General features: G+C 54.7%; 1 protein-coding gene across 2 annotated transcripts in view; it reads left to right on the top strand.

Annotated features, from left to right (window-relative positions):
- kif22 (kinesin family member 22) overlaps positions 1 to 26598 on the top strand; it is a 196206-nt gene that overhangs the window by 153922 nt on the left and 15686 nt on the right. For both annotated transcript variants that reach the window (XM_072484041.1, XM_072484042.1), the window contains exon 9: positions 10856 to 10973. In XM_072484041.1, the coding sequence (XP_072340142.1) occupies positions 10856 to 10973 (118 nt within the window). The remainder of the gene's footprint in view (positions 1 to 10855; positions 10974 to 26598) is intronic.

Genomic DNA, 26598 nt, shown 5'->3' with positions numbered 1-26598 from the left:
CTGACAGCCCAGCTAGCTGTACCCCACTGACAGCCCAGCTAGCTGCACCCCACTGACAGCCCAGCTAGCTGCACCCCACTGACAGCCCAGCTAGCTGCACCCCACTGACAGCCCAGCTAGCTGCACCCCACTGACAGCCCAGCTAGCTGTACCCCACTGACAGCCCAGCTAGCTGTACCCCACTGACAGCCCAGCTAACTGTCCCCCACTGACAGCCCAGCTAGCTGTACCCCACTGACAGCCCAGCTAACTGTCCCCCACTGACAGCCCAGCTAGCTGTACCCCACTGACAGCCCAGCAGCTAGCTGTACCCCACTGACAGCCCAGCTAACTGTACCCCACTGACAGCCCAGCTAGCTGTACCCCACTGACAGCCCAGCTAGCTGCACCCCACTGACAGCCCAGCTAGCTGCACCCCACTGACAGCCCAGCAGCTAACTGTTCCCCACTGACAGCCCAGCAGCTAACTGTTCCCCACTGACAGCCCAGCTAGCTGTACCCCACTGACAGCCCAGCAGCTAACTGTTCCCCACTGACAGCCCAGCTAGCTGTACCCCACTGACAGACCAGCAGCTAGCTGTACCCCACTGACAGCCCAGCTAGCTGTACCCCACTGACAGACCAGCAGCTAACTGTACCCCACTGACAGACCAACAGCTAACTGTACCCCACTGACAGCCCAGCAGCTAGCTGTACCCCACTGACAGACCAGCAGCTAACTGTACCCCACTGACAGACCAGCAGCTAGCTGTACCCCACTGACAGCCCAGCTAGCTGTACCCCACTGACAGACCAGCAGCTAGCTGTACCCCACTGACAGCCCAGCAGCTAACTGTACCCCACTGACAGACCAGCAGCTAGCTGTACCCCACTGACAGACCAGCAGCTAACTGTACCCCACTGACAGCCCAGCAGCTAGCTGTACCCCACTGACAGACCAGCAGCTAGCTGTACCCCACTGACAGCCCAGCAGCTAGCTGTACCCCACTGACAGCCCAGCTAACTGTCCCACACTGACAGCCCAGCAGCTAGCTGTACCCCACTGACAGCCCAGCAGCTAGCTGTACCCCACTGACAGCCAAGCAGCTAGCTGTACCCCACTGACAGCCCAGCAGCTAGCTGTACCCCACTGACAGCCCAGCTAACTGTACCCCACTGACAGCCAAGCAGCTAACTGTAACCCACTGACAGCCAAGCAGCTAACTGTACCCCACTGACAGCCAAGCAGCTAACTGTACCCCACTGACAGCCCAGCAGCTAACTGTACCCCACTGACAGCCAAGCAGCTAACTGTACCCCACTGACAGCCCAGCAGCTAACTGTACCCCACTGACAGCCAAGCAGCTAACTGTACCCCACTGACAGCCCAGCAGCTAACTGTACCCCACTGACAGCCAAGCAGCTAACTGTACCCCACTGACAGCCCAGCAGCTAACTGTACCCCACTGACAGCCAAGCAGCTAACTGTACCCCACTGACAGCCCAGCAGCTAACTGTACCCCACTGACAGACCAGCAGCTAACTGTACCCCACTGACAGACCAGCAGCTAGCTGTACCCCACTGACAGACCAGCAGCTAGCTGTACCCCACTGACAGCCCAGCTAGCTGTACCCCACTGACAGACCAGCAGCTAGCTGTACCCCACTGACAGACCAGCAGCTAGCTGTACCCCACTGACAGACCAGCTAGCTGTACCCCACTGACAGCCCAGCAGCTAACTGTACCCCACTGACAGACCAGCAGCTAGCTGTACCCCACTGACAGACCAGCAGCTAGCTGTACCCCACTGACAGACCAGCAGCTAGCTGTACCCCACTGACAGACCAGCTAGCTGTACCCCACTGACAGACCAGCAGCTAGCTGTACCCCACTGACAGACCAGCAGCTAACTGTACCCCACTGACAGACCAGCAGCTAACTGTACCCCCACTGATAGACCAGCAGCTAACTGTACCCCACTGACAGCCCAGCAGCTAACTGTACCCCACTGACAGACCAGCAGCTAACTGTACCCCACTGACAGCCCAGCAGCTAACTGTACCCCACTGACAGACCAGCAGCTAACTGTACCCCACTGACAGCCCAGCAGCTAGCTGTACCCCACTGACAGACCAGCAGCTAACTGTACCCCACTGACAGACCAGCAGCTAACTGTACCCCACTGACAGCCCAGCAGCTAACTGTACCCCACTGACAGACCAGCAGCTAGCTGTACCCCACTGACAGACCAGCAGCTAACTGTACCCCACTGACAGACCAGCAGCTAGCTGTACCCCCACTGACAGACCAACTAGCTGTGCCCCACTGACAGCCCAGCTAGCTGTACCCCACTGACAGCCCAGCAGCTAACTGTACCCCACTGACAGCCCAGCAGCTAGCTGTACCCCCACTGACAGACCAACTAGCTGTACCCCCACTGACAGCCCAGCAGCTAACTGTACCCCACTGACAGACCAGCTGCTAGCTGTACCCCACTGACAGACCAGCAGCTAGCTGTACCCCACTGACAGACCAGCAGCTAACTGTACCCCACTGACAGACCAGCTGCTAGCTGTACCCCACTGACAGACCAGCAGCTAGCTGTACCCCACTGACAGACCAGCAGCTAGCTGTACCCCACTGACAGACCAGCAGCTAGCTGTACCCCACTGACAGACCAGCAGCTAGCTGTACCCCACTGACAGACCAGCAGCTAGCTGTACCCCACTGACAGACCAGCAGCTAGCTGTACCCCACTGACAGACCAGCAGCTAGCTGTGCCCCACTGACAGCCCAGCAGCTAACTGTACCCCACTGACAGCCCAGCTAGCTGCACCCCACTGACAGACCAGCAGCTAACTGTACCCCACTGACAGCCCAGCAGCTAACTGTACCCCACTGACAGACCAGCAGCTAGCTGTGCCCCACTGACAGACCAGCAGCTAGCTGTACCCCACTGACAGACCAGCAGCTAGCTGTGCCCCACTGACAGCCCAGCAGCTAACTGTACCCCACTGACAGCCCAGCTAGCTGCACCCCACTGACAGACCAGCAGCTAACTGTACCCCACTGACAGCCCAGCAGCTAGCTGTACCCCACTGACAGACCAGCAGCTAGCTGTACCCCACTGACAGACCAGCAGCTAACTGTACCCCACTGACAGACCAGCAGCTAGCTGTACCCCCACTGACAGCCCAGCAGCTAACTGTACCCCACTGACAGACCAGCAGCTAGCTGTACCCCCACTGACAGCCCAGCAGCTAGCTGTACCCCACTGACAGACCAGCAGCTAGCTGTACCCCATTGACATACCAGCAGCTAGCTGTACCCCACTGACAGCCCAGCAGCTAACTGTACCCCACTGACAGACCAGCAGCTAGCTGTACCCCCACTGACAGCCCAGCAGCTAGCTGTACCCCACTGACAGACCAGCAGCTAGCTGTACCCCATTGACATACCAGCAGCTAGCTGTACCCCACTGACAGCCCAGCAGCTAGCTGTACCCCCACTGACAGACCAGCAGCTAACTGTACCCCACTGACAGACCAGCAGCTAACTGTACCCCACTGACAGACCAGCAGCTAGCTGTACCCCACTGACAGACCAGCAGTTAACTGTACCCCACTGACAGACCAGCAGCTAGTTGTACCCCACTGACAGACCAGCAGCTAACTGTACCCCACTGACAGACCAGCAGCTAACTGTACCCCCACTGACAGACCAGCAGCTAGCTGTACCCTCACTGACAGACCAGCAGCTAGCTGTACCCCACTGACAGACCAGCAGCTAGCTGTACCCCACTGACAGACCAGCAGCTAACTGTAACCCACTGACAGACCAGCAGCTAGCTGTACCCCCACTGACAGACCAGCAGCTAGCTGTACCCCCACTGACAGACCAGCAGCTAGCTGTACCCTCACTGACAGACCAGCAGCTAGCTGTACCCCACTGACAGACCAGCAGCTAACTGTACCCCACTGACAGACCAGCAGCTAACTGTACCCCACTGACAGACCAGCAGCTAGCTGTACCCCACTGACAGACCAGCAGCTAACTGTACCCCACTGACAGACCAGCTAGCTGTACCCCACTGACAGACCAGCAGCTAGCTGTACCCCACTGACAGACCAGCAGCTAGCTGTACCCCACTGACAGACCAGCAGCTAGCTGTACCCCACTGACAGCCCAGCAGCTAACTGTAACCCACTGACACACCAGCAGCTAGCTGTACCCCACTGACAGCCCAGCTAACTGCACCCCACTGACAGCCCAGCAGCTAGCTGTACCCCACTGACAGCCCAGCAGCTAGCTGTACCCCACTGACAGCCCAGCTAGCTGTACCCCACTGACAGCCCAGCAGCTAACTGTACCCCACTGACAGCCCAGCAGCTAACTGTAACCCACTGACAGCCCAGCTAGCTGTACCCCACTGACAGACCAGCTAGCTGTACCCCACTGACAGCCCAGCAGCTAACTGTACCCCACTGACAGCCCAGCAGCTAACTGTAACCCACTGACAGCCCAGCTAGCTGTACCCCACTGACAGACCAGCTAGCTGTACCCCACTGACAGACCAGCAGCTAACTGTACTCCACTGACAGACCAGCAGCTAGCTGTACCCCACTGACAGCCCAGCTAACTGTACCCCACTGACAGCCCAGCATCTAGCTGTACCCCACTGACAGCCCAGCAGCTAGCTGTACCCCACTGACAGACCAGCAGCTAGCTGTACCCCACTGACAGACCAGCAGCTAGCTGTACCCCACTGACAGCCCAGCAGCTAACTGTAACCCACTGACAGACCAGCAGCTAGCTTTACCCCACTGACAGCCCAGCAGCTAGCTGTACCCCACTGACAGCCCAGCAGCTAACTGTAACCCACTGACAGACCAGCAGCTAGCTGTACCCCACTGACAGCCCAGCAGCTAACTGTAACCCACTGACAGACCAGCAGCTAGCTTTACCCCACTGACAGACCAGCAGCTAGCTGTACCCCACTGATAGACCAGCAGCTAACTGTACCCTCACTGATAGACCAGCAGCTAACTGTACCCCACTGACAGCCCAGCTAGCTGTACCCCACTGACAGTCCAGCTAGCTGTACCCCCACTGATAGACCAGCAGCTAACTGTACCCCACTGACAGACCAGCAGCTCGTTGTACCCCACTGACAGCCCAGCTAGCTAGCTGTCCCCCACTGATAGACCAGCAGCTAACTGTACCCCACTGACAGACCAGCAGCTAGCTGTCCCCCACTGATAGACCAGCAGCTAACTGTACCCCACTGACAGACCAGCAGCTAGCTGTACCCCACTGACAGACCAGCAGCTAGCTGTACCCCACTGCCAGCACAGCTCGTTGTACCCCACTGATAGACCAGCAGCTAGCTGTACCCCACTGACAGACCAGCAGCTAGCTGTACCCCACTGACAGACCAGCAGCTAACTGTACCCCACTGACAGACCAGCAGCTAGCTGTACCCCACTGACAGACCAGCAGCTAACTGTACCCCACTGACGGACCAGCAGCTAGCTGTACCCCACTGATAGACCAGCAGCTAGCTGTACCCCCACTGACAGCCCAGCAGCTAACTGTACCCCACTGACAGCCCAGCAGCTAGCTGTACCCCACTGACAGACCAGCAGCTAGCTGTACCCCACTGACAGACCAGCAGCTAGCTGTACCCCACTGACAGACCAGCAGCTAACTGTACCCCACTGACAGCCCAGCAGCTAGCTGTACCCCACTGACAGACCAGCTAGCTGTACCCCACTGACGGACCAGCAGCTAGCTGTACCCCCACTGACAGACCAGCAGCTAGCTGTACCCCACTGACAGCCCAGCAGCTAGCTGTACCCCACTGACAGACCAGCAGCTAACTGTACCCCACTGACAGACCAGCTAGCTGTACCCCACTGACAGACCAGCAGCTAACTGTACCCCACTGACAGACCAGCAGCTAGCTGTACCCCACTGACAGACCAGCAGCTAACTGTACCCCACTGACAGACCAGCTAGCTGTACCCCACTGACAGACCAGCAGCTAGCTGTACCCCACTGACAGACCAGCAGCTAACTGTATCCCCACTGACAGACCAGCAGCTAACTGTACCCCATTGACAGACCAGCAGCTAACTGTACCCCATTGACAGACCAGCAGCTAGCAGTACCCCCACTGACAGACCAGCAGCTAACTGTAACCCCACTGACAGACCAGCAGCTAGCTGTAACCCCACTGACAGACCATCAGCTAGCTGTACCCCACTGACAGCCCAGCTAGCTGTACCCCACTGACAGACCAGCAGCTAGCTGTACCCCACTGACGGACCAGCAGCTAGCTGTACCCCACTGATAGACCAGCAGCTAACTGTAACCCCACTGACAGACCATCAGCTAGCTGTACCCCACTGACAGCCCAGCAGCTAACTGTACCCCACTGATAGACCAGCAGCTAGCTGTACCCCACTGACAGACCAGCAGCTAACTGTACCCCACTGATAGACCAGCAGCTAACTGTACCCCACTGACGGACCAGCAGCTAGCTGTACCCCACTGATAGACCAGCAGCTAACTGTAACCCCACTGACAGACCAGCAGCTAGCTGTACCCCACTGACAGCCCAGCTAGCTGTACCCCACTGACAGACCAGCAGCTAGCTGTACCCCACTGACAGCCCAGCTAGCTGTACCCCACTGACGGACCAGCAGCTAGCTGTACCCCACTGACAGACCAGCAGCTAGCTGTACCCCACTGACAGACCAGCAGCTAGCTGTACCCCACTGACAGCCCAGCTAGCTGTGCCCCACTGACAGACCAGCAGCTAACTGTAACCCACTGACAGCCCAGCTAGCTGTACCCCACTGACAGACCAGCAGCTAGCTGTACCCCACTGACGGACCAGCAGCTAGCTGTACCCCACTGACAGACCAGCAGCTAACTGTAACCCCACTGACAGACCAGCAGCTAGCTGTACCCCACTGACAGCCCAGCTAGCTGTACCCCACTGACAGACCAGCAGCTAGCTGTACCCCACTGACAGACCAGCAGCTAGCTGTACCCCCACTGACAGACCAGCAGCTAACTGTACCCCCACTGATAGACCAGCAGCTAATGGTAACCCCACTGACAGCCCAGCAGCTAACTGTACCCCACTGACAGACCAGCAGCTAGCTGTACCCCACTGATAGACCAGCAGCTAGCTGTACCCCACTGACAGCCCAGCAGCTAACTGTAACCCACTGACAGCCCAGCTAGCTGTACCCCACTGACAGACCAGCAGCTAACTGTACTCCACTGACAGACCAGCAGCTAGCTGTACCCCACTGACAGCCCAGCTAACTGTACCCCACTGACAGCCCAGCATCTAGCTGTACCCCACTGACAGCCCAGCAGCTAGCTGTACCCCACTGACAGACCAGCAGCTAGCTGTACCCCACTGACAGACCAGCAGCTAGCTGTACCCCACTGACAGCCCAGCAGCTAACTGTAACCCACTGACAGCCCAGCAGCTAACTGTAACCCACTGACAGCCCAGCAGCTAACTGTAACCCACTGACAGCCCAGCAGCTAGCTGTAACCCACTGACAGACCAGCAGCTAGCTGTACCCCACTGACAGACCAGCAGCTAGCTGTACCCCACTGACAGCCCAGCAGCTAACTGTAACCCACTGACAGCCCAGCAGCTAACTGTAACCCACTGACAGCCCAGCAGCTAACTGTACCCCACTGACAGACCAGCTAGCTGTACCCCACTGACAGACCAGCTAGCTGTACCCCACTGACAGACCAGCTAGCTGTACCCCACTGACAGACCAGCAGCTAGCTGTACCCCACTGACAGCCCAGCAGCTAGCTGTGCCCCACTGACAGCCCAGCAGCTAGCTGTGCCCCACTGACAGCCCAGCAGCTAGCTGTGCCCCACTGACAGCCCAGCAGCTAGCTGTGCCCCACTGACAGCCCAGCAGCTAACTGTACCCCACTGACAGACCAGCAGCTAGCTGTGCCCCACTGACAGCCCAGCAGCTAGCTGTGCCCCACTGACAGACCAGCAGCTAGCTGTACCCCACTGACAGACCAGCAGCTAGCTGTACCCCCACTGACAGCCCAGCAGCTAACTGTACCCCACTGACAGCCCAGCAGCTAACTGTACCCCACTGACAGACCAGCAGCTAGCTGTACCCCCACTGACAGCCCAGCAGCTAACTGTACCCCACTGACAGACCAGCAGCTAGCTGTACCCCACTGACAGACCAGCAGCTAGCTGTACCCCACTGACAGACCAGCAGCTAGCTGTACCCCACTGACAGACCAGCAGCTAACTGTACCCCACTGACAGACCAGCAGCTAGCTGTACCCCACTGACAGACCAGCAGCTAACTGTACCCCACTGACAGACCAGCAGCTAGCTGTACCCCACTGACAGACCAGCTAGCTGTACCCCACTGACGGACCAGCAGCTAGCTGTACCCCACTGACAGACCAGCAGCTATCTGTACCCCCACTGACAGACCAGCAGCTAGCTGTACCCCACTGACAGCCCAGCAGCTAACTGTACCCCACTGACAGCCCAGCAGCTAACTGTACCCCACTGACAGACCAGCTAGCTGTACCCCACTGACAGACCAGCAGCTAACTGTACCCCACTGACAGACCAGCTAGCTGTACCCCACTGACAGACCAGCAGCTAACTGTACCCCACTGACAGACCAGCAGCTAACTGTACCCCACTGACAGACCAGCTAGCTGTACCCCACTGACAGACCAGCAGCTAACTGTACCCCACTGACAGACCAGCAGCTAGCTGTACCCCACTGACAGACCAGCAGCTAGCTGTACCCCACTGACAGACCAGCAGCTAACTGTACCCCATTGACAGACCAGCAGCTAACTGTACCCCATTGACAGACCAGCAGCTAGCAGTACCCCCACTGACAGACCAGCAGCTAACTGTATCCCCACTGACAGACCAGCAGCTAACTGTACCCCACTGACAGACCAGCAGCTAACTGTACCCCACTGACAGCCCAGCAGCTAGCTGTACCCCACTGACAGACCAGCAGCTAACTGTACCCCACTGACAGACCAGCAGCTAACTGTACCCCACTGACAGACCAGCAGCTAGCTGTACCCCACTGACAGACCAGCTAGCTGTACCCCACTGACGGACCAGCAGCTAGCTGTACCCCACTGACAGACCAGCAGCTATCTGTACCCCCACTGACAGACCAGCAGCTAGCTGTACCCCACTGACAGCCCAGCAGCTAACTGTACCCCACTGACAGACCAGCTAGCTGTACCCCACTGACAGACCAGCAGCTAACTGTACCCCACTGACAGACCAGCTAGCTGTACCCCACTGACAGACCAGCAGCTAACTGTACCCCACTGACAGACCAGCAGCTAACTGTACCCCACTGACAGACCAGCTAGCTGTACCCCACTGACAGACCAGCAGCTAACTGTACCCCACTGACAGACCAGCAGCTAGCTGTACCCCACTGACAGACCAGCAGCTAGCTGTACCCCACTGACAGACCAGCAGCTAACTGTACCCCATTGACAGACCAGCAGCTAACTGTACCCCATTGACAGACCAGCAGCTAGCAGTACCCCCACTGACAGACCAGCAGCTAACTGTATCCCCACTGACAGACCAGCAGCTAACTGTAACCCCACTGACAGACCATCAGCTAGCTGTACCCCACTGACGGACCAGCAGCTAGCTGTACCCCACTGATAGACCAGCAGCTAACTGTAACCCCACTGACAGACCAGCAGCTAGCTGTACCCCACTGACAGCCCAGCTAGCTGTACCCCACTGACAGACCAGCAGCTAGCTGTACCCCACTGACAGCCCAGCAGCTAGCTGTACCCCCACTGACAGACCAGCAGCTAACTGTACCCCCACTGATAGACCAGCAGCTAATGGTAACCCCACTGACAGCCCAGCAGCTAACTGTACCCCACTGACGGACCAGCAGCTAGCTGTACCCCACTCATAGACCAGCAGCTAACTGCACATCAACTATGCTAGACTGAGATTATCTGTAATGTGACTGTGATTACACACACAGTGTAACACTGGGACAGAGCGAGAGATTGTGTGTCATGTGACTGATTATATACACACTGTATAACACTGGGACAGAGCGAGAGATTGTGTGTAATGTGACTGTGATTATACACACTGTATAACACTGGGACAGAGAGAGATTGTGTGTAATATGACTGATTATACACACACTGATTAACACTGGGACAGAGCGAGAGAGATTGTGTGTAATGTGACTGTGATTACACACACTGTATAACACTGGGACAGAGAGAGATTGTGTGTAATGTGACTGTGATTATACACACACTGTATAACACTGGGACAGAGAGAGAGGTTGTGTGTAATGTGACTGTGATTATATACACACTGTATAACACTGGGACAGAGAGAGATTGTGTGTATTGTGACTGTGATTATATACACACTGTATAACACTCGGACAGAGAGAGGGGTTGTGTGTAATGTGACTGTGATTATACACACACTGTATAACACTCGGACAGAGAGAGAGGTTGTGTGTAATGTGACTGTGATTATATACACACTGTATAACACTGGGACAGAGAGAGATTGTGTGTATTGTGACTGTGATTATATACACACTGTATAACACTCGGACAGAGAGAGAGGTTGTGTGTAATGTGACTGTGATTATATACACACTATAACACTGGGACAGAGAGAGAGATTGTGTGTAATGTGACTGTGATTACACACACTGTATAACGCTGGGACAGAGAGAGATTGTGTGTATTGTGACTGTTATACACACAAACGCAGTCTGTGATGTTAAATATGTACCTGAACCCCTTTCTGATTCAGGTGTGCGCCCTCCAAAACGTGTCAATCCTGACCATCCATCCTGTTCACAACAGCCAGCCAAGATGTTGAAATCAGACATTTTGGAGAACAACAGTGGATCTGAGGAATTGGCGATCAGGTGACTATAGGGAACGCTGTGTGTGTGTGTGTGTGTGTGTGTGTGTGTGTGTGTGTGTGTGTGTGTGTGTGTGAGGTGTTTCAAGGTTGACTTCTGTCCTGGTATAATGATCTAACATAGCAGCGAATGGCCCAGTGTGTGCACAGGAAGAGACCAGACAGATGAGACGCCTTTTGGTGAAGTGTTCCCACTTGTTCCCCCGCCCTGCGATCACATACGGAAATCTGTTTTAAATGTGTGTTACGTTAGCACAGTTAGTGGTGGATGGGGAGGGAGGGAGTGGGGGAACCTACCAGAATAGTACTTGGGCTGGGAGCTCTCCATCCACGTGGAGGAAGTGAGATTGTTCTCCTCGGAGCAGAGACGCTTAAGGTGGGGATTTCATGGAGATGTTCAAAAGCAGGAAGGCGTTGGGATTGAGTCAGTAAGGAGGAGTTCTGTTTGCGGATATAGGGAAAGGGCCTGTGGTGTTTCTCAAACCATCCATTTTACAAGATCTCTCAACGCGCTGGCATATTGTCATTTTCAGCCGTGAAAATTCATTGAAACATTTGAGGAGCAAGTTTTAACTAAATATATTCAAGAATTTAAACCATACAGGGTCAGAAAATATTCATTGATAAAGATGGCTGTACTGAAAAGGCTGCAGCTAAGATGGCGGCCAGCTCCCGCACGCACCTCGCAACCGAGAATCTGAGCGAAATCCTGGTCACGAAATCCCAACGAGGTTTGGCTCTGGAACTGAAAGATCATTGGAGGAATCGCTGGGTCCTATTTGGTCCTCCATTGACGCCATCCGTTTAGCTGCGCTCCCGCGAGCACCCTTATCGACATCGAGATGGCCCTTTCAGATCACAGCACCAGAGTCAGGTCCAGGCTGGCTGCGGCGATTAAGGAGGGCGTGTTGTCACAGGGCAAAGTCCATGACCTGGAAAACCGGTCAAGGTGACTGCAATTGTTGGTTCGCCAGAACGGGCTGAGGGCTGAGCCCCAACACAGTTTATATTGGAATTATTCAAAAAGGTGGTGGGCAAATATACATTCTCTAAACGTCCGGAGGTAGACCAAGTCCACCGTGTAATGTTCTTGTCGGATGTCCTGATTTATTACAACAACACTTAAAGCTAAAGTTATAAATGATTTAACATTAACTGTGGGTGAACTATATACTTTCTCCAGACAGTCTGAGGCCGCCTGACTCTAACATTCACTTATATACTAGTGAGACTCCGAGTGGTCAGTCGGTGAATTGCACCACAGCCATGATATTGCTCCAGACTGTACTCTTCAGCCAAAACCTCGCCCCGGTCACTCCCCAGGAGCCATTGTGATCCAGTGCCAAAGTTAGAAAGGTGAGGAGCTTGTTTCGTGGTGGGCAATGGAGCAACGCCCTGTAACTGAGCCGGGCCAGTCAATCAGCAGCTGCCCAGACAGCAGTGCAGACCTGGCAAGGAGATGGCAGCATTCAACAACATCAAAACCACACTCTCCCTTTCCAAGGCTCTTCTCATCTCATCTTTATGACTCAAATGGGTTGTGTGGACCCTTGGCCTTTCCTCCACTTGGTGACAGTGGCCTTTTCCTACCTCTCATGTTCACCCTGCTTACTCACGTCGGCTGTTTGTTTTTGAACAGAGCTCTCCTCACAGTTAAACATGCCGAGTATTCTGCCTGAGTTATATCCGACCTCGCGCCCCACTCCCTCGACCTGACCCTTGCGGCCTTCATGGAGATTTGACACAACCCGACTATCTGACCAGGATTTTTGTCAATCTATATCCACCAGTACAGATGTTTTTATTAAAAGCAGCAAATCTGATTCCACCAGCCCATAGTTCTCCAGGTAAACGTCATTTCTTACAATGCAAGTATTATCAAAGAAAATTGAAACAACCAGAATTGATGGATTGAATTTTAGAAATAGACTGTAAATATTGCATTACCCGGCCCCTCCGTTGTTTGCAGACAGGCTAAAGCTTCAGACTCAATTTGACTTAATTTCCACAAATAACGCTGTGCACATGTTGAGCGTACAAGCGGGACGTTTTTAGGAATACAGGGACAAAGCGGGCTGTCTACTCGCCCACCGGGCAGCAGTCTGCTTCTCCGTTTATTTGCCATATCCATGTCTCCTCCCATAATCTCTGCTGACCTGATATTAATGTAACCATCGCTTCCTTTTATTGCCACCTCCATAAATCTGATCTCCTGTCAGACGGCGTGACAATGGCCGACTTCCTAAATCATTTGGACATTCCATCTGTAGATGTGAGCAGGAGCAGATTCTGGATGCGATAACAAACTGCATTAAGTTGATGTAAAGTGGTAAGGCCCCAGACCCTGACTGATACCCAATGGACTTTTATAAAAAGTTCTCCACTCAACTTGTGGCCTTATTGCCGGCTGTGTGGCCTTATTGCCGGCTGTGTGACCTTATTGCCGGCTGTGTGGCCTTATTGCCGGCTGTGTGGCCTTATTGCCGGCTGTGTGACCTTATTGCCGGCTATGTGGCCTTATTGCCGGCTGTGTGGCCTTATTGCCGGCTGTGTGACCTTATTGACGGCTGTGTGGCCTTATTGCCGGCTGTGTGACCTTATTGCCGGCTGTGTGACCTTATTGCCGGCTGTGTGACCTTATTGCCGGCTGTGTGGCCTTATTGCCGGCTGTGTGACCTTATTGCCGGCTGTGTGGCCTTATTGCCGGCTGTGTGGCCTTATTGCCGGCTGTGTGACCTTATTGCCGGCTGTGTGACCTTATTGCCGGCTGTGTGGCCTTATTGCCGGCTGTGTGACCTTATTGCCGGCTATGTGGCCTTATTGCCGGCTGTGTGACCTTATTGCCGGCTGTGTGACCTTATTGCCGGCTGTGTGACCTTATTGCCGGCTATGTGGCCTTATTGCCGGCTGTGTGGCCTTATTGCCGGCTGTGTGACCTTATTGCCGGCTGTGTGACCTTATTGCCGGCTGTGTGACCTTATTGCCGGCTGTGTGACCTTATTGCCGGCTGTGTGACCTTATTGCCGGCTGTGTGACCTTATTACCGGCTGTGTGACCTTATTGACGGCTGTGTGGCCTTATTGCCGGCTGTGTGGCCTTATTGCCGGCTGTGTGACCTTATTGACGGCTGTGTGGCACCTTATTGCCGGCTGTGTGGCCTTATTGCCGGCTATGTGGCCTTATTGCCGGCTGTGTGGCCTTATTGCCGGCTGTGTGACCTTATTGCCGGCTGTGTGGCCTTATTGCCGGTTGTGTGACCTTATTGCCGGCTGTGTGGCCTTATTGCCGGCTGTGTGGCCTTATTGCCGGCTGTGTGACCTTATTGCCGGCTGTGTGACCTTATTGCCGGCTGTGTGGCCTTATTGCCGGCTGTGTGGCCTTATTGCCGGCTGTGTGACCTTATTGCCGGCTGTGTGGCCTTATTGCCGGCTGTGTGACCTTATTGCCGGCTGTGTGGCCTTATTGCCGGCTGTGTGGCCTTATTGCCGGCTGTGTGACCTTATTGCCGGCTGTGTGACCTTATTGCCGGCTGTGTGACCTTATTGCCGGCTGTGTGACCTTATTGCCGGCTGTGTGACCTTATTGCCGGCTGTGTGGCCTTATTGCCGGCTGTGTGGCCTTATTGCCGGCTGTGTGACCTTATTGCCGGCTGTGTGACCTTATTGCCGGCTGTGTGACCTTATTGCCGGCTGTGTGACCTTATTGCCGGCTGTGTGGCCTTATTGCCGGCTGTGTGACCTTATTGCCGGCTGTGTGACCTTATTGCCGGCTGTGTGGCCTTATTGCCGGCTGTGTGGCCTTATTGCCGGCTGTGTGACCTTATTGCCGGCTGTGTGACCTTATTGCCGGCTGTGTGGCCTTATTGCCGGCTGTGTGGCCTTATTGCCGGCTGTGTGACCTTATTGCCGGCTGTGTGGCCTTATTGCCGGCTGTGTGACCTTATTGCCGGCTGTGTGGCCTTATTGCCGGCTGTGTGGCCTTATTGCCGGCTGTGTGGCCTTATTGCCGGCTGTGTGGCCTTATTGCCGGCTGTGTGACCTTATTGCCGGCTGTGTGGCCTTATTGCCGGCTGTGTGACCTTATTGCCGGCTGTGTGACCTTATTGCCGGCTGTGTGGCCTTATTGCCGGCTGTGTGGCCTTATTGCCGGCTGTGTGACCTTATTGCCGGCTGTGTGACCTTATTGCCGGCTGTGTGGCCTTATTGCCGGCTGTGTGGCCTTATTGCCGGCTGTGTGGCCTTATTGCCGGCTGTGTGACCTTATTGCCGGCTGTGTGGCCTTATTGCCGGCTGTGTGGCCTTATTGCCGGCTGTGTGGCCTTATTGCCGGCTGTGTGACCTTATTGCCGGCTGTGTGGCCTTATTGCCGGCTGTGTGGCCTTATTGCCGGCTGTGTGACCTTATTGCCGGCTGTGTGACCTTATTGCCGGCTGTGTGGCCTTATTGCCGGCTGTGTGGCACCTTATTGCCGGCTGTGTGACCTTATTGCCGGCTGTGTGACCTTATTGCCGGCTGTGTGACCTTATTGCCGGCTGTGTGACCTTATTGCCGGCTGTGTGGCCTTATTGCCGGCTGTGTGACCTTATTGCCGGCTGTGTGACCTTATTGCCGGCTGTGTGGCCTTATTGCCGGCTGTGTGACCTTATTGCCGGCTGTGTGACCTTATTGCCGGCTGTGTGGCCTTATTGCCGGTTGTGTGACCTTATTGCCGGCTGTGTGGCCTTATTGCCGGCTGTGTGGCCTTATTGCCGGCTGTGTGGCCTTATTGCCGGCTGTGTGACCTTATTGCCGGCTGTGTGGCCTTATTGCCGGCTGTGTGACCTTATTGCCGGCTGTGTGGCCTTATTGCCGGCTGTGTGGCCTTATTGCCGGCTGTGTGGCCTTATTGCCGGCTGTGTGGCCTTATTGCCGGCTGTGTGGCCTTATTGCCGGCTATGTGGCCTTATTGCCGGCTGTGTGACCTTATTGCCGGCTGTGTGACCTTATTGCCGGCTGTGTGACCTTATTGCCGGCTGTGTGACCTTATTGCCGGCTGTGTGACCTTATTGCCGGCTGTGTGGCCTTATTGCCGGCTGTGTGGCCTTATTGCCGGCTGTGTGGCCTTATTGCCGGCTGTGTGGCCTTATTGCCGGCTGTGTGGCCTTATTGCCGGCTGTGTGACCTTATTGCCGGCTATGTGGCCTTATTGCCGGCTGTGTGGCCTTATTGCCGGCTATGTGGCCTTATTGCCGGCTGTGTGACCTTATTGCCGGCTGTGTGACCTTATTGCCGGCTGTGTGACCTTATTGCCGGTTGTGTGACCTTATTGCCGGCTGTGTGGCCTTATTGCCGGCTGTGTGGCCTTATTGCCGGCTGTGTGGCCTTATTGCCGGCTGTGTGGCCTTATTGCCGGCTGTGTGGCCTTATTGCCGGCTGTGTGGCACCTTATTGCCGGCTGTGTGACCTTATTGCCGGCTGTGTGACATTATTGCCGGCTGTGTGGCCTTATTGCCGGCTGTGTGGCACCTTATTGCCGGCTGTGTGACCTTATTGCCGGCTGTGTGACCTTATTGCCGGCTGTGTGACCTTATTGCCGGCTGTGTGACCTTATTGCCGGCTGTGTGGCACCTTATTGCCGGCTGTGTGGCCTTATTGCCGGCTGTGTGGCACCTTATTGCCGGCTGTGTGGCCTTATTGCCGGCTGTGTGGCACCTTATTGCCGGCTGTGTGACCTTATTGCCGGCTGTGTGGCCTTATTGCCGGCTGTGTGACCTTATTGCCGGCTGTGTGACCTTATTGCCGGCTGTGTGACCTTATTGCCGGCTGTGTGGCCTTATTGCCGGCTGTGTGGCCTTATTGCCGGCTGTGTGGCACCTTATTGCCGGCTGTGTGACCTTATTGCCGGCTGTGTGACCTTATTGCCGGCTGTGTGACCTTATTGCCGGCTGTGTGACCTTATTGCCGGCTGTGTGGCCTTATTGCCGGCTGTGTGACCTTATTGCCGGCTGTGTGGCCTTATTGCCGGCTGTGTGGCCTTATTGCCGGCTGTGTGACCTTATTGCCGGCTATGTGGCCTTATTGCCGGCTGTGTGGCCTTATTGCCGGCTGTGTGGCCTTATTGCCGGCTGTGTGGCACCTTATTGCCGGCTGTGTGGCCTTATTGCCGGCTGTGTGGCCTTATTGCCGGCTGTGTGGCCTTATTGCCGGCTGTGTGACCTTATTGCCGGCTGTGTGACCTTATTGCCGGCTGTGTGACCTTATTGCCGGCTGTGTGGCACCTTATTGCCGGCTGTGTGGCACCTTATTGCCGGCTGTGTGGCACCTTATTGCCGGCTGTGTGGCACCTTATTGCCGGCTGTGTGGCACCTTATTGCCGGCTGTGTGGCACCTTATTGCCGGCTGTGTGACCTTATTGCCGGCTGTGTGGCCTTATTGCCGGCTGTGTGACCTTATTGCCGGCTGTGTGGCCTTATTGCCGGCTGTGTGGCCTTATTGCCGGCTGTGTGGCCTTATTGCCGGCTGTGTGACCTTATTGCCGGCTGTGTGGCCTTATTGCCGGCTGTGTGACCTTATTGCCGGCTGTGTGGCCTTATTGCCGGCTGTGTGGCCTTATTGCCGGTTGTGTGACCTAATTGCCGGCTATGTGGCCTTATTGCCGGCTGTGTGACCTTATTGCCGGCTATGTGGCCTTATTGCCGGCTATGTTTAATGAATCATTATCTCATGTCTGCCTCCTACATTGACTGAAGCTTCCATTTCGCTTGTACTCACACGAAGTCCGGGACTCTGGAGAACGTGGCTGATGTTGGCCTCTTTCTCTCTCTCTCTCTCTCTCTCTCTTAAACATGGTCATAAAGCTGTTATCAATGGTGCTGTTTGCAGCTTGGAGCCATTCTCCCTGACACAACATCTGTGACCAAACGGGCAGCACGGTAGCACAGTGGTTAGCACTGTGGCTTCACAGCTCCAGGGTCCCAGGTTCGATTCCCGGCTGCGTCACTGTCTGTGTGGAGTCTGCACATCCTCCCCGTGTGTGCGTGGGTTTCCTCCGGGTGCTCCGGTTTCCTCCCACAGTCCAAAGATGTGCGGGTTAGGTGGATTGGCCATGATAAATTGCCCTTAGTGTCCAAAATTGCCCGTAGTGTTGGGTGGGGTTACTGGGTTATGGGGATAGGGTGGAGGTGTTGACCTTGGGTTGGGTGCTCTTTGCAAGAGCCGGTGCAGACTCGATGGGCCGAATGGCCTCCTGCACTGTAAATTCTATGATTAATATAAGCCTGGGGCTTTGACAAAGGGTCACCTGGACTGGAAACGTTCGCTCTTGTCTCTCCCTACAGACGCTGCCAGACCTGCTGAGATTGTCCAGCGTTTTCTCTTTGGTTTCAGATTAAATGAAAATCGCTTATTGTCACAAGTAGGCTTCAAATGAAGTTACTGTGAAAAGCCCCTAGTCGCCACATTCCGGCACCTGTTCGGGGAGGCTGGTACGGGAATTCCAGCATCTGCAGTAATTTGCTTTTATTGATATAAGCTTACTTGTGAGACGAATAAAGATGATTATTATTAAAGGGACGGCAATTATCCTCAAATGTACTTTGTCATCTTGACATTATACTTTGCCCAATTTCCTCGACAGTTCCTGAAGTCCCTCTGGATGCGGAGAAGGCTTTTGACCGGGTGGACTGCGTTTACCTCTTTGTAAATTTGAGTTAGGTCCAAAATTTACCTTTTTTCTACCTCCCCTGCCACGAGTGTGCACACTAACTCTCGACACTGAGTATTCCCCTTGTAAAGGGGAACCCACTACATTTTGCCCTCTTGATAGAACCCCTGTCAATTGCCTTAGTCACCCACATTGCTAAAGGGGGGTATCGTTCGAGCTGGTGTGGAGTGACCGTGTATGACCTGTTTATATATCACTTTTGCCATTTTCTATCTCTGGTGCTGGATTTTGCTGCTTAGCTGTGAACATAATGCATCTCCTGTCACTCTTCACAGACCAAATCTTACCAAGCTGGGCAGCAAAATTAGAGTGGATTTGCAACGCTGGGATAGTTTACCTCTTAACTATCCATAAAAATCAATGTTCTGCCCAGATTCTTGTCTCTTTCCAATGTCTCCCTATTTTTCCACCAAAAACATTTTTTGTTCTGGTTAACACGCTGATATGAACGTGTATCTGGGCAGGCAGGACTCCTGGAGTCCGTAGAGCAATAGTTCAAAGAGAGAGACAGGCTGGTGTGATAGCTCTTCCTGACCTACTGTACTATTATTGGGCGGACAATATTCGAAAGTTTTTATCACGGTCTCACGATCCAAGTTTAAACTGGTGTCTGATGGAAGTGCATCCCTGCTTTTCAGCCTCTCTTCCTGCCTTAGTTTGTGCCCCGCAACCCTTTCCCCCTCCAAATACACGTCGTGGAGCAAGAAGGCACTGAAATGTTTCACTGACCTCTTTGTGGATGGGAACTTTACCAGCTTGAGCAAGCTTGCAGCCAAATTTAATTTACCCGAATCTAGTCTTTCCTGCTATTTTCAAGCCAGTGGTTTTGTTTGCTTGCACTGTCCATCCTTTCCACAATTCTCTCCAATTATATTGTTGGAAGGGATTTTGTCATTGCCTCAAACCAGCTGTGGTTCTGTTTCAGGGTTCTACGATCTTATGATATCATCTGGACCCTCCCCTCTCCATAAGATGATTGGGCTCGACTCGACAGAGAGTCGAGCCCAATTGGCCTCTCTGGTGGGAGGAGGCCCTCTTTAGGGTCAACTCCACATCCTCCTGTGCTCGGTTAAGATTAGTTCAGTTTAACGTTCTGTACAGACCTTTTCTCTAACTAGCAACTAAATGCAACAGGTACTGACTCGCCCTGAAGACTAGGCCCCACATGTTCTGGCCGTGCCTGAAGCTGGCTGCTTTTTGGGCCTTCTTCTTTGACACACTTTTCCTAAGTTCGAGACATTGACCTGCAGCTTTGTACTTTGACAGTGCGATGAATGTAACAATTGTATGTTATATTCTATATCTGTTGCAGTAACATTAACCTAGGTTAAGGTACCCAGACTGTGTGTCTGTAATTAAGGAGGCGTAAAAGAGTGAGGTAATTATTGATTTTAACCACTTGGTTACCAATAAAGGGCTCATTGAATCATGTTTTGATTGCTAGAGATTCCCTGGGGTGTAGATAATTTATGGGCGGGTGGGGAGGGAGAGTGGTGGTTAGTCCGAGCGAAGCAGGTCGTGGAACTTAGTGGGTTACAAATTATATAATTAATGGAGGGAGCCAAGTCTGTGTGTAGTTTGCAGTCTGTTATAAGATTTTAATTTGAACAGCAGTTTGCAATAGGATTTGTGTCTGACAAGTCAGAAGTGTACTGGTTCTGTTCTTGAAAGGATCTCTCTCCAAACATCTCTACACAGCTGAGTAGGTCATCTGTTAACTTTATTTATCAGTGGTAGTTGAACTGTACTGATTTGCTTAATTGGAGTTAGTAGCAAGTGTAGATAGTAAATTCAAGTTTTTGCTTGTGTTTAAGAACTGTTTAACTGGCAGCACGGTGGCGCAGTGGTTAGCACTGCAGTCTCACTGCATCAAGGACCTGGGTTCGATCCTGGCCCCGGGTCACTGTCCGTGTGGAGTTTGCACATTCTCCCCGTGTCTGTGTGGGTTTCACCCCCACAACCCAAAGATGTGCAGGGTAGGTGGATTGGCCATGCTAAATTGCCCCTTAATTGGAAAAAACAAATTGGGTATAAATTTATTTTTTAAAAAATAACATTTTAACTGATAATTATAAAGCCATTTCTTTGATGTTAATGTGGTTAATTCTGTGTTTAAATGAGATTGTTTGAACATAAACTATACCCATTGGATAGAGTCATCACCCCTGGGGTGAAGTCTCCTTTCCCAACAGTTTCACTCATTTAACAAAATTGTTTGGGATTCTCGTCCAGTTGGGGTCTGTGCTGGGATTCTAACAGATGTTGGGGTCTGCTCCGGGATCCTAGCAGATGTTGGGGTCTGATCCCTGATCCTAACAGATGTTGGGGTCTGATCCCTGATCCTAACAGGTGTTGGGGTCTGATCCCTGATCCTAACAGGTGTTGGAGTCTGATCCTAACAGATGTTGGGGTCTGATCCCTGATCCTAACAGATGTTGAGGTCTGATCCCTGATCCTAACAGGTGTTGGGGTCTGATCCCTGATCCTAACAGGTGTTGGGGTCTGATCCCTGATCCTAACAGATGTTGGGGTCTGATCCCTGATCCTAACAGATGTTGGGGTCTGATCCCTGATCCTAACAGATGTTGGGGTCTGATCCCTGATCCTAACAGATGTTGGGGTCTGATCCCTGATCCTAACAGATGTTGGGGTCTGCTCCGGTATCCTAACAGATGTTGGGATCTGGTCCCTGATGCTTTTTTAAAAAAAACATTTCAATGAAGGCATTTTTAAATATTTACAACCACAACAGCAAAACCAAAAGGGCAATGGGAATACAAACCCCCAGCCTCCATCCCACAGCGCAAACCGCCCCCCCCCCCCTCACTAACCACCCGCCTACAACCCTGGCATCCGCCACCTTTTTCCTACCAGGACACGGTGTCACAGTGGTTAGCACTGCTGCCTCACAGCGCCAGGGACCCGAGTCAGCACGGAGACACAGTGATTAGCACTGCTGCCTCACAGCGTCAGGGACCAGGGACGGCACGGTGTCACAGTGGTTAGCACTGCTGCCTCACAGCGCCAGGGACCCGGGACGGCACGGTGTCACAGTGGTTAGCACTGCTGCCTCACAGTGCCAGGGACCCGGGTCAGCACGGTGTCACAGTGGTTAGCACTGCTGCCTCACAGTACCAGGGACCCGGGGCAGCACGGTGACACAGTGGTTAGCAGTGCTGCCTCACAGTGCCACGGACCCGGGGCAGCACGGTGTCACAGTGGTTAGCACTGCTGCCTCACAGCGCCAGGGACCCGGGTCAGCACGGTGTCACAGTGGTTAGCACTGCTGCCTCACAGCGCCAGGGACCCGGGTCAGCACGGTGTCACAGTGGTTAGCACTGCTGCCTCACAGCGCCAGGGACCCGGGTCAGCACGGTGTCACTGTGGTTAGCACTGCTGCCTCACAGCGCCAGGGACCCGGGTCAGCACGGTGGCACAGTGGCTAGCACTGCTGCCTCACAGTGCCAGGGACCCAGATCAGCACGGTGTCACAGTGGTTAGCTCTGCTGCCTCACAGCGCCAGGGACCTGGGTCAGCACGGTGTCACAGTGGCTAGCACTGCTGCCTCACAGTGCCAGGGACCCAGATCAGCACGGTGTCACAGTGGTTAGCACTGCTGCCTCACAGCGCCAGGGACCCAGGTTGGCACGGTGTCACAGTGGTTAGCACTGCTGCCTGACAGCGCCAGGGACCAAGGTTGGCACGGTGTCACAGTGGTTAGCACTGCTGCCTGACAGCGCCAGGGACCCGGGTCAGCGCGGTGACACAGTGGTTAGCACTGCTGTCTCACAGAGCCAGGGACCCGGGTCAGCACGGTGTCACAGTGGTTAGCACTGTTGCCTCACAGCGCCAGGGACCCGGGACTGCACGGTGGCACAGTGGTTAGCACTGCTGCCTCACAGTGCCAGGGACCCGGGTCAGCACGGTGACACTGTGGTTAGCATTGTTGCCTCACAGCGCCAGGGACCCGGGACTGCACGGTGGCACAGTGGTTAGCACTGCTGCCTCACAGTGCCAGGGACCCGGGTCAGCACGGTGACACAGTGGTTAGCACTGCTGCCTCACAGTGCCAGGGACCCGGGTCAGCACGGTGACACAGTGGTTAGCACTGCTGCCTCACAGCACCAGGGACCCGGGACTGCACGGTGGCACAGTGGTTAGCACTGCTGCCTCACAGTGCCAGGGACCCGGGTCAGCACGGTGACACAGTGGTTAGCACTGCTGCCTCACAGTGCCAGGGACCCGGGTCAGCACGGTGACACAGTGGTTAGCACTGCTGCCTCACAGTGCCAGGGACCCGGGTCAGCACGGTGACACAGTGGTTAGCACTGCTGCCTCACAGTGCCAGGGACCCGGGTCAGCACGGTGACACAGTGGTTAGCACTGCTGCCTCACAGTGCCAGGGACCCGGGTCAGCACGGTGGCACAGTGGTTAGCACTGCTGCCTCACAGCGCCAGTGACCTGGGTCAGCACGGTGTCACAGTGGTTAGCACTGCTGCCTCACAGCGCCAGGGACCCGGGTCAGCACGGTGTCACAGTGGTTAGCACTGCTGCCTCACAGCGCCAGGGACCCGGGTCAGCACGGTGGCACAGTGGCTAGCACTGCTGCCTCACAGTGCCAGGGACCCAGATCAGCACGGTGTCACAGTGGTTAGCACTGCTGCCTGACAGCACCAGGGACCCAGGTTGGCACGGTGTCACAGTGGTTAGCACTGCTGCCTGACAGCGCCAGGGACCCAGGTTGGCACGGTGTCACAGTGGTTAGCACTGCTGCCTGACAGCGCCAGGGACCCGGGTCAGCGCGGTGACACAGTGGTTAGCACTGCTGCCTCACAGCGCCAGGGACCCGGGTCAGCACGGTGTCACAGTGGTTAGCACTGTTGCCTCACAGCGCCAGGGACCCGGGACTGCACGGTGGCACAGTGGTTAGCACTGCTGCCTCACAGTGCCAGGGACCCGGGTCAGCACGGTGTCACAGTGGTTAGCACTGTTGCCTCACAGCGCCAGGGACCCGGGACTGCACGGTGGCACAGTGGTTAGCACTGCTGCCTCACAGTGCCATGGACCCGGGTCAGCACGGTGACACAGTGGTTAGCACTGGTGCCTCACAGCACCAGGGACCCGGGTCAGCACGGTGACACAGTGGTTAGCACTGCTGCCTCACAGTGCCAGGGACCCGGGTCAGCACGGTGACACAGTGGTTAGCACTGCTGCCTCACAGCACCAGGGACCCGGGTCAGCACGGTGACACAGTGGTTAGCAATGCTGCCTCACAGCGCCAGGGACCCGGGTCAGCACGGTGACACAGTGGTTAGCACTGCTGCCTCACAGCGCCAGGGACCCGGGTCAGCACGGTATCACAGTGGTTAGCACTGCTGCCTCACAGCGCCAGGGACCCGGGTCAGCACGGTGACACAGTGGTTAGCACTGCTGCCTCACAGTGCCAGGGACCCGGGTCAGCACGGTGTCACAGTAGTTAGCACTGCTGCCTCACAGTGCCAGGGACCCGGGTCAGCACGGTGACACAGTGGTTAGCACTGCTGCCTCACAGTGCCAGGGACCCGGGTCAGCACGGTGACACAGTGGTTAGCACTGCTGCCTCACAGTGCCAGGGACCCGGGTCAGCACGGTGTCACAGTAGTTAGCACTGCTGCCTCACAGCGCCAGGGACCCGGGTCAGCACGGTGACACAGTGGTTAGCACTGCTGCCTCACAGCACCAGGCACCCGAGTCAATTCCTGCCTCGGTGACAATTCCTGTCTGTGCGGAGTCTGCACATCCTCCCCGTGTGTGCGTGGGTTTCCTGCGGGTGCTCCGGTTTCCTCCCACAGTCCAAAGACGTGCAGGTTGGTGGGGTTAGATATGAAGATTTCATATCTTTTCTATATTTGGAGCAGATTAAGTGTGCCATAACTGGGATTGATTTTGTGTATGGCGAACATTGGTTTGTTTCGTCAGAGTGAATTCGTATTGACTGTTAATTTGTGTGTTTTTTTTGGTATGGTGTCTGTTTATTGGGGGTGGGGGGGGGCTGCTTTCTGGCACTTGTATGGTGCTGTGTTTATCCACTTCCTGCAAATCGGTAAAAAGAATTTACAAACAATGTAAATACGGTGAAACTCTTGCCCAATGGCAGGACCACGTGTAATGTTTCCAAGTTTGTGGATGACCGGACAGGGTAGTTGGAGGAAGGATGTTCCCGATGGTGGGAGTGTCCCGATCCAGGGGTCACAGTCAGGATACGGGGGAGACCATTTAGGACAGAGATGGGGAGAAATTTCTTCACCCAGAGAGTGGTCGGCCTGTGGAATTCATTCCCACAGGAAGTAGTGGAGGGCAAAACGTTGTGGGCGGGATTGTGGTGGCAGGTGGCGGGTGGACAGGCTGCAGCCTGCAAGGCAGCCGTGCGAATCTGCGCTGCAGCTTGTCAGCTTCTTGAGTATCAATCCCGACCCTGGCGAATCTGACGCTGTTTTCCATCGCAATCGGCCGTGTTCCACGTGGCGCCGGTCGGCTCGCCCCTCAACGGTCACTGGATCGGTCCAGGTGCGGCACAGTTTTGCTGAATCCTCATAACTCAACCTCTGTAATCCAGGTATCATTTTTTATGTCGCACTTACGTGGTGCTCAGAATTGCTCCTAGTGACTCCAAGTGGGACCTAACCAGGGTTATATTATAATAATCTTTATTATTGTCACAAGTAGGCTGACATTATCACTGCAATGAAGTTACTGTGAAAAGCCCCTAGTCGCCACATTCCAGAGCCTGTTCGGGTACACAGAGGGAGAATTCAGAATTTCCAATTCACCTAACAGCACATCTTTCGGGATTTGTGGGAGGAAACCGGAGCACCCGGAGGAAACCCACGCAGACACGGGGAGAACGTGCAGACTCCGCACAGACAGTGACCTAGCGGGGAATCGAACCTGGGACCCTGGCGCTGTGAAGCCACAGTGTTAACCCACTGTGCTACCACGCTGCCCACAGGGGTTTTGCAAAGCTGTAGCATAACCCCTTTGACTTTATACTTCAGTCCTCCAGATAGAAAGCCTAACATTCCATTAGCCTTTTTGATTAGTTTCTGCACGTTTCCCAGGCATTTTGCGGATCTCAGCGCCTGAACCTCCACAAGTCTCTTTGGACACCCACTGTACCTAACCTCTTCCCATTTAGAAAGTGCTCTGCTCGATCCTTTTTGGTCCAAAATGGACAAGCTCACACGTAGAATCGCAGAATCATAGAATTTACAGTGCAAAAGGAGTTCATGCGGCCCATCAAGTCGGAACCGGCCCTTGGAAAGAGCACCCTACCCAAGCCCACGCCTCCACCCTATCCCCGTAACCCAATAACCCCATCTAACCTTTGGACACTAAGGGCAATTTATCATGGCCAATCCACCTAACCTGCACATCGTTGGACTGTGGGAGGAAACCGGAGCACCCGGAGGAAACCCACGCAGACACGGGGAGAAACTCCACACAGTCACCCGAAGCTGGAATTGAACCTGGGTCACTGGCGCTGTGAGGCAACCGTGCTAACCACTGTGCCACCGCGTGCCGCCCTTGCTTTCTTACATTGAATTCCATCTCCCACAATTTTGCGTAAAGATAGCTTGCTGCAATTGCCGAAAGCATTGCTGAGACCACACCTGGAGGATTGTGAAAGGTTTCGCAAGGACGGATATTCTTGCCGGAGAGTTGTGCAATGAATGTTTCGGGTGGGTGGGGGCTTGAGGGGCTGAATCACCCAACTCCTAATCACCAGAACGCCAATATATTTGACGGGACAAGGAGAAAATAGCGGGGCGAGAGCGGTCTGGTACAGGCACGGGGGGGGGGGGGGGTTTACAGTGGGGCAGGGGCTCCCCGGGGGGCTGGGGTTATAGTGCGGGGGCTGGGGTTACAGTGGGGGGGGGCTCCCCGGGGG

This window comes from Scyliorhinus torazame, chromosome 19, assembly GCF_047496885.1.
Source record: "Scyliorhinus torazame isolate Kashiwa2021f chromosome 19, sScyTor2.1, whole genome shotgun sequence".
Classification (NCBI taxonomy): Eukaryota; Metazoa; Chordata; class Chondrichthyes; order Carcharhiniformes; family Scyliorhinidae; genus Scyliorhinus; species Scyliorhinus torazame.
Note: the sequence above shows the minus strand (reverse complement) of the source record. Positions and strands in the feature narration are given on the sequence as shown.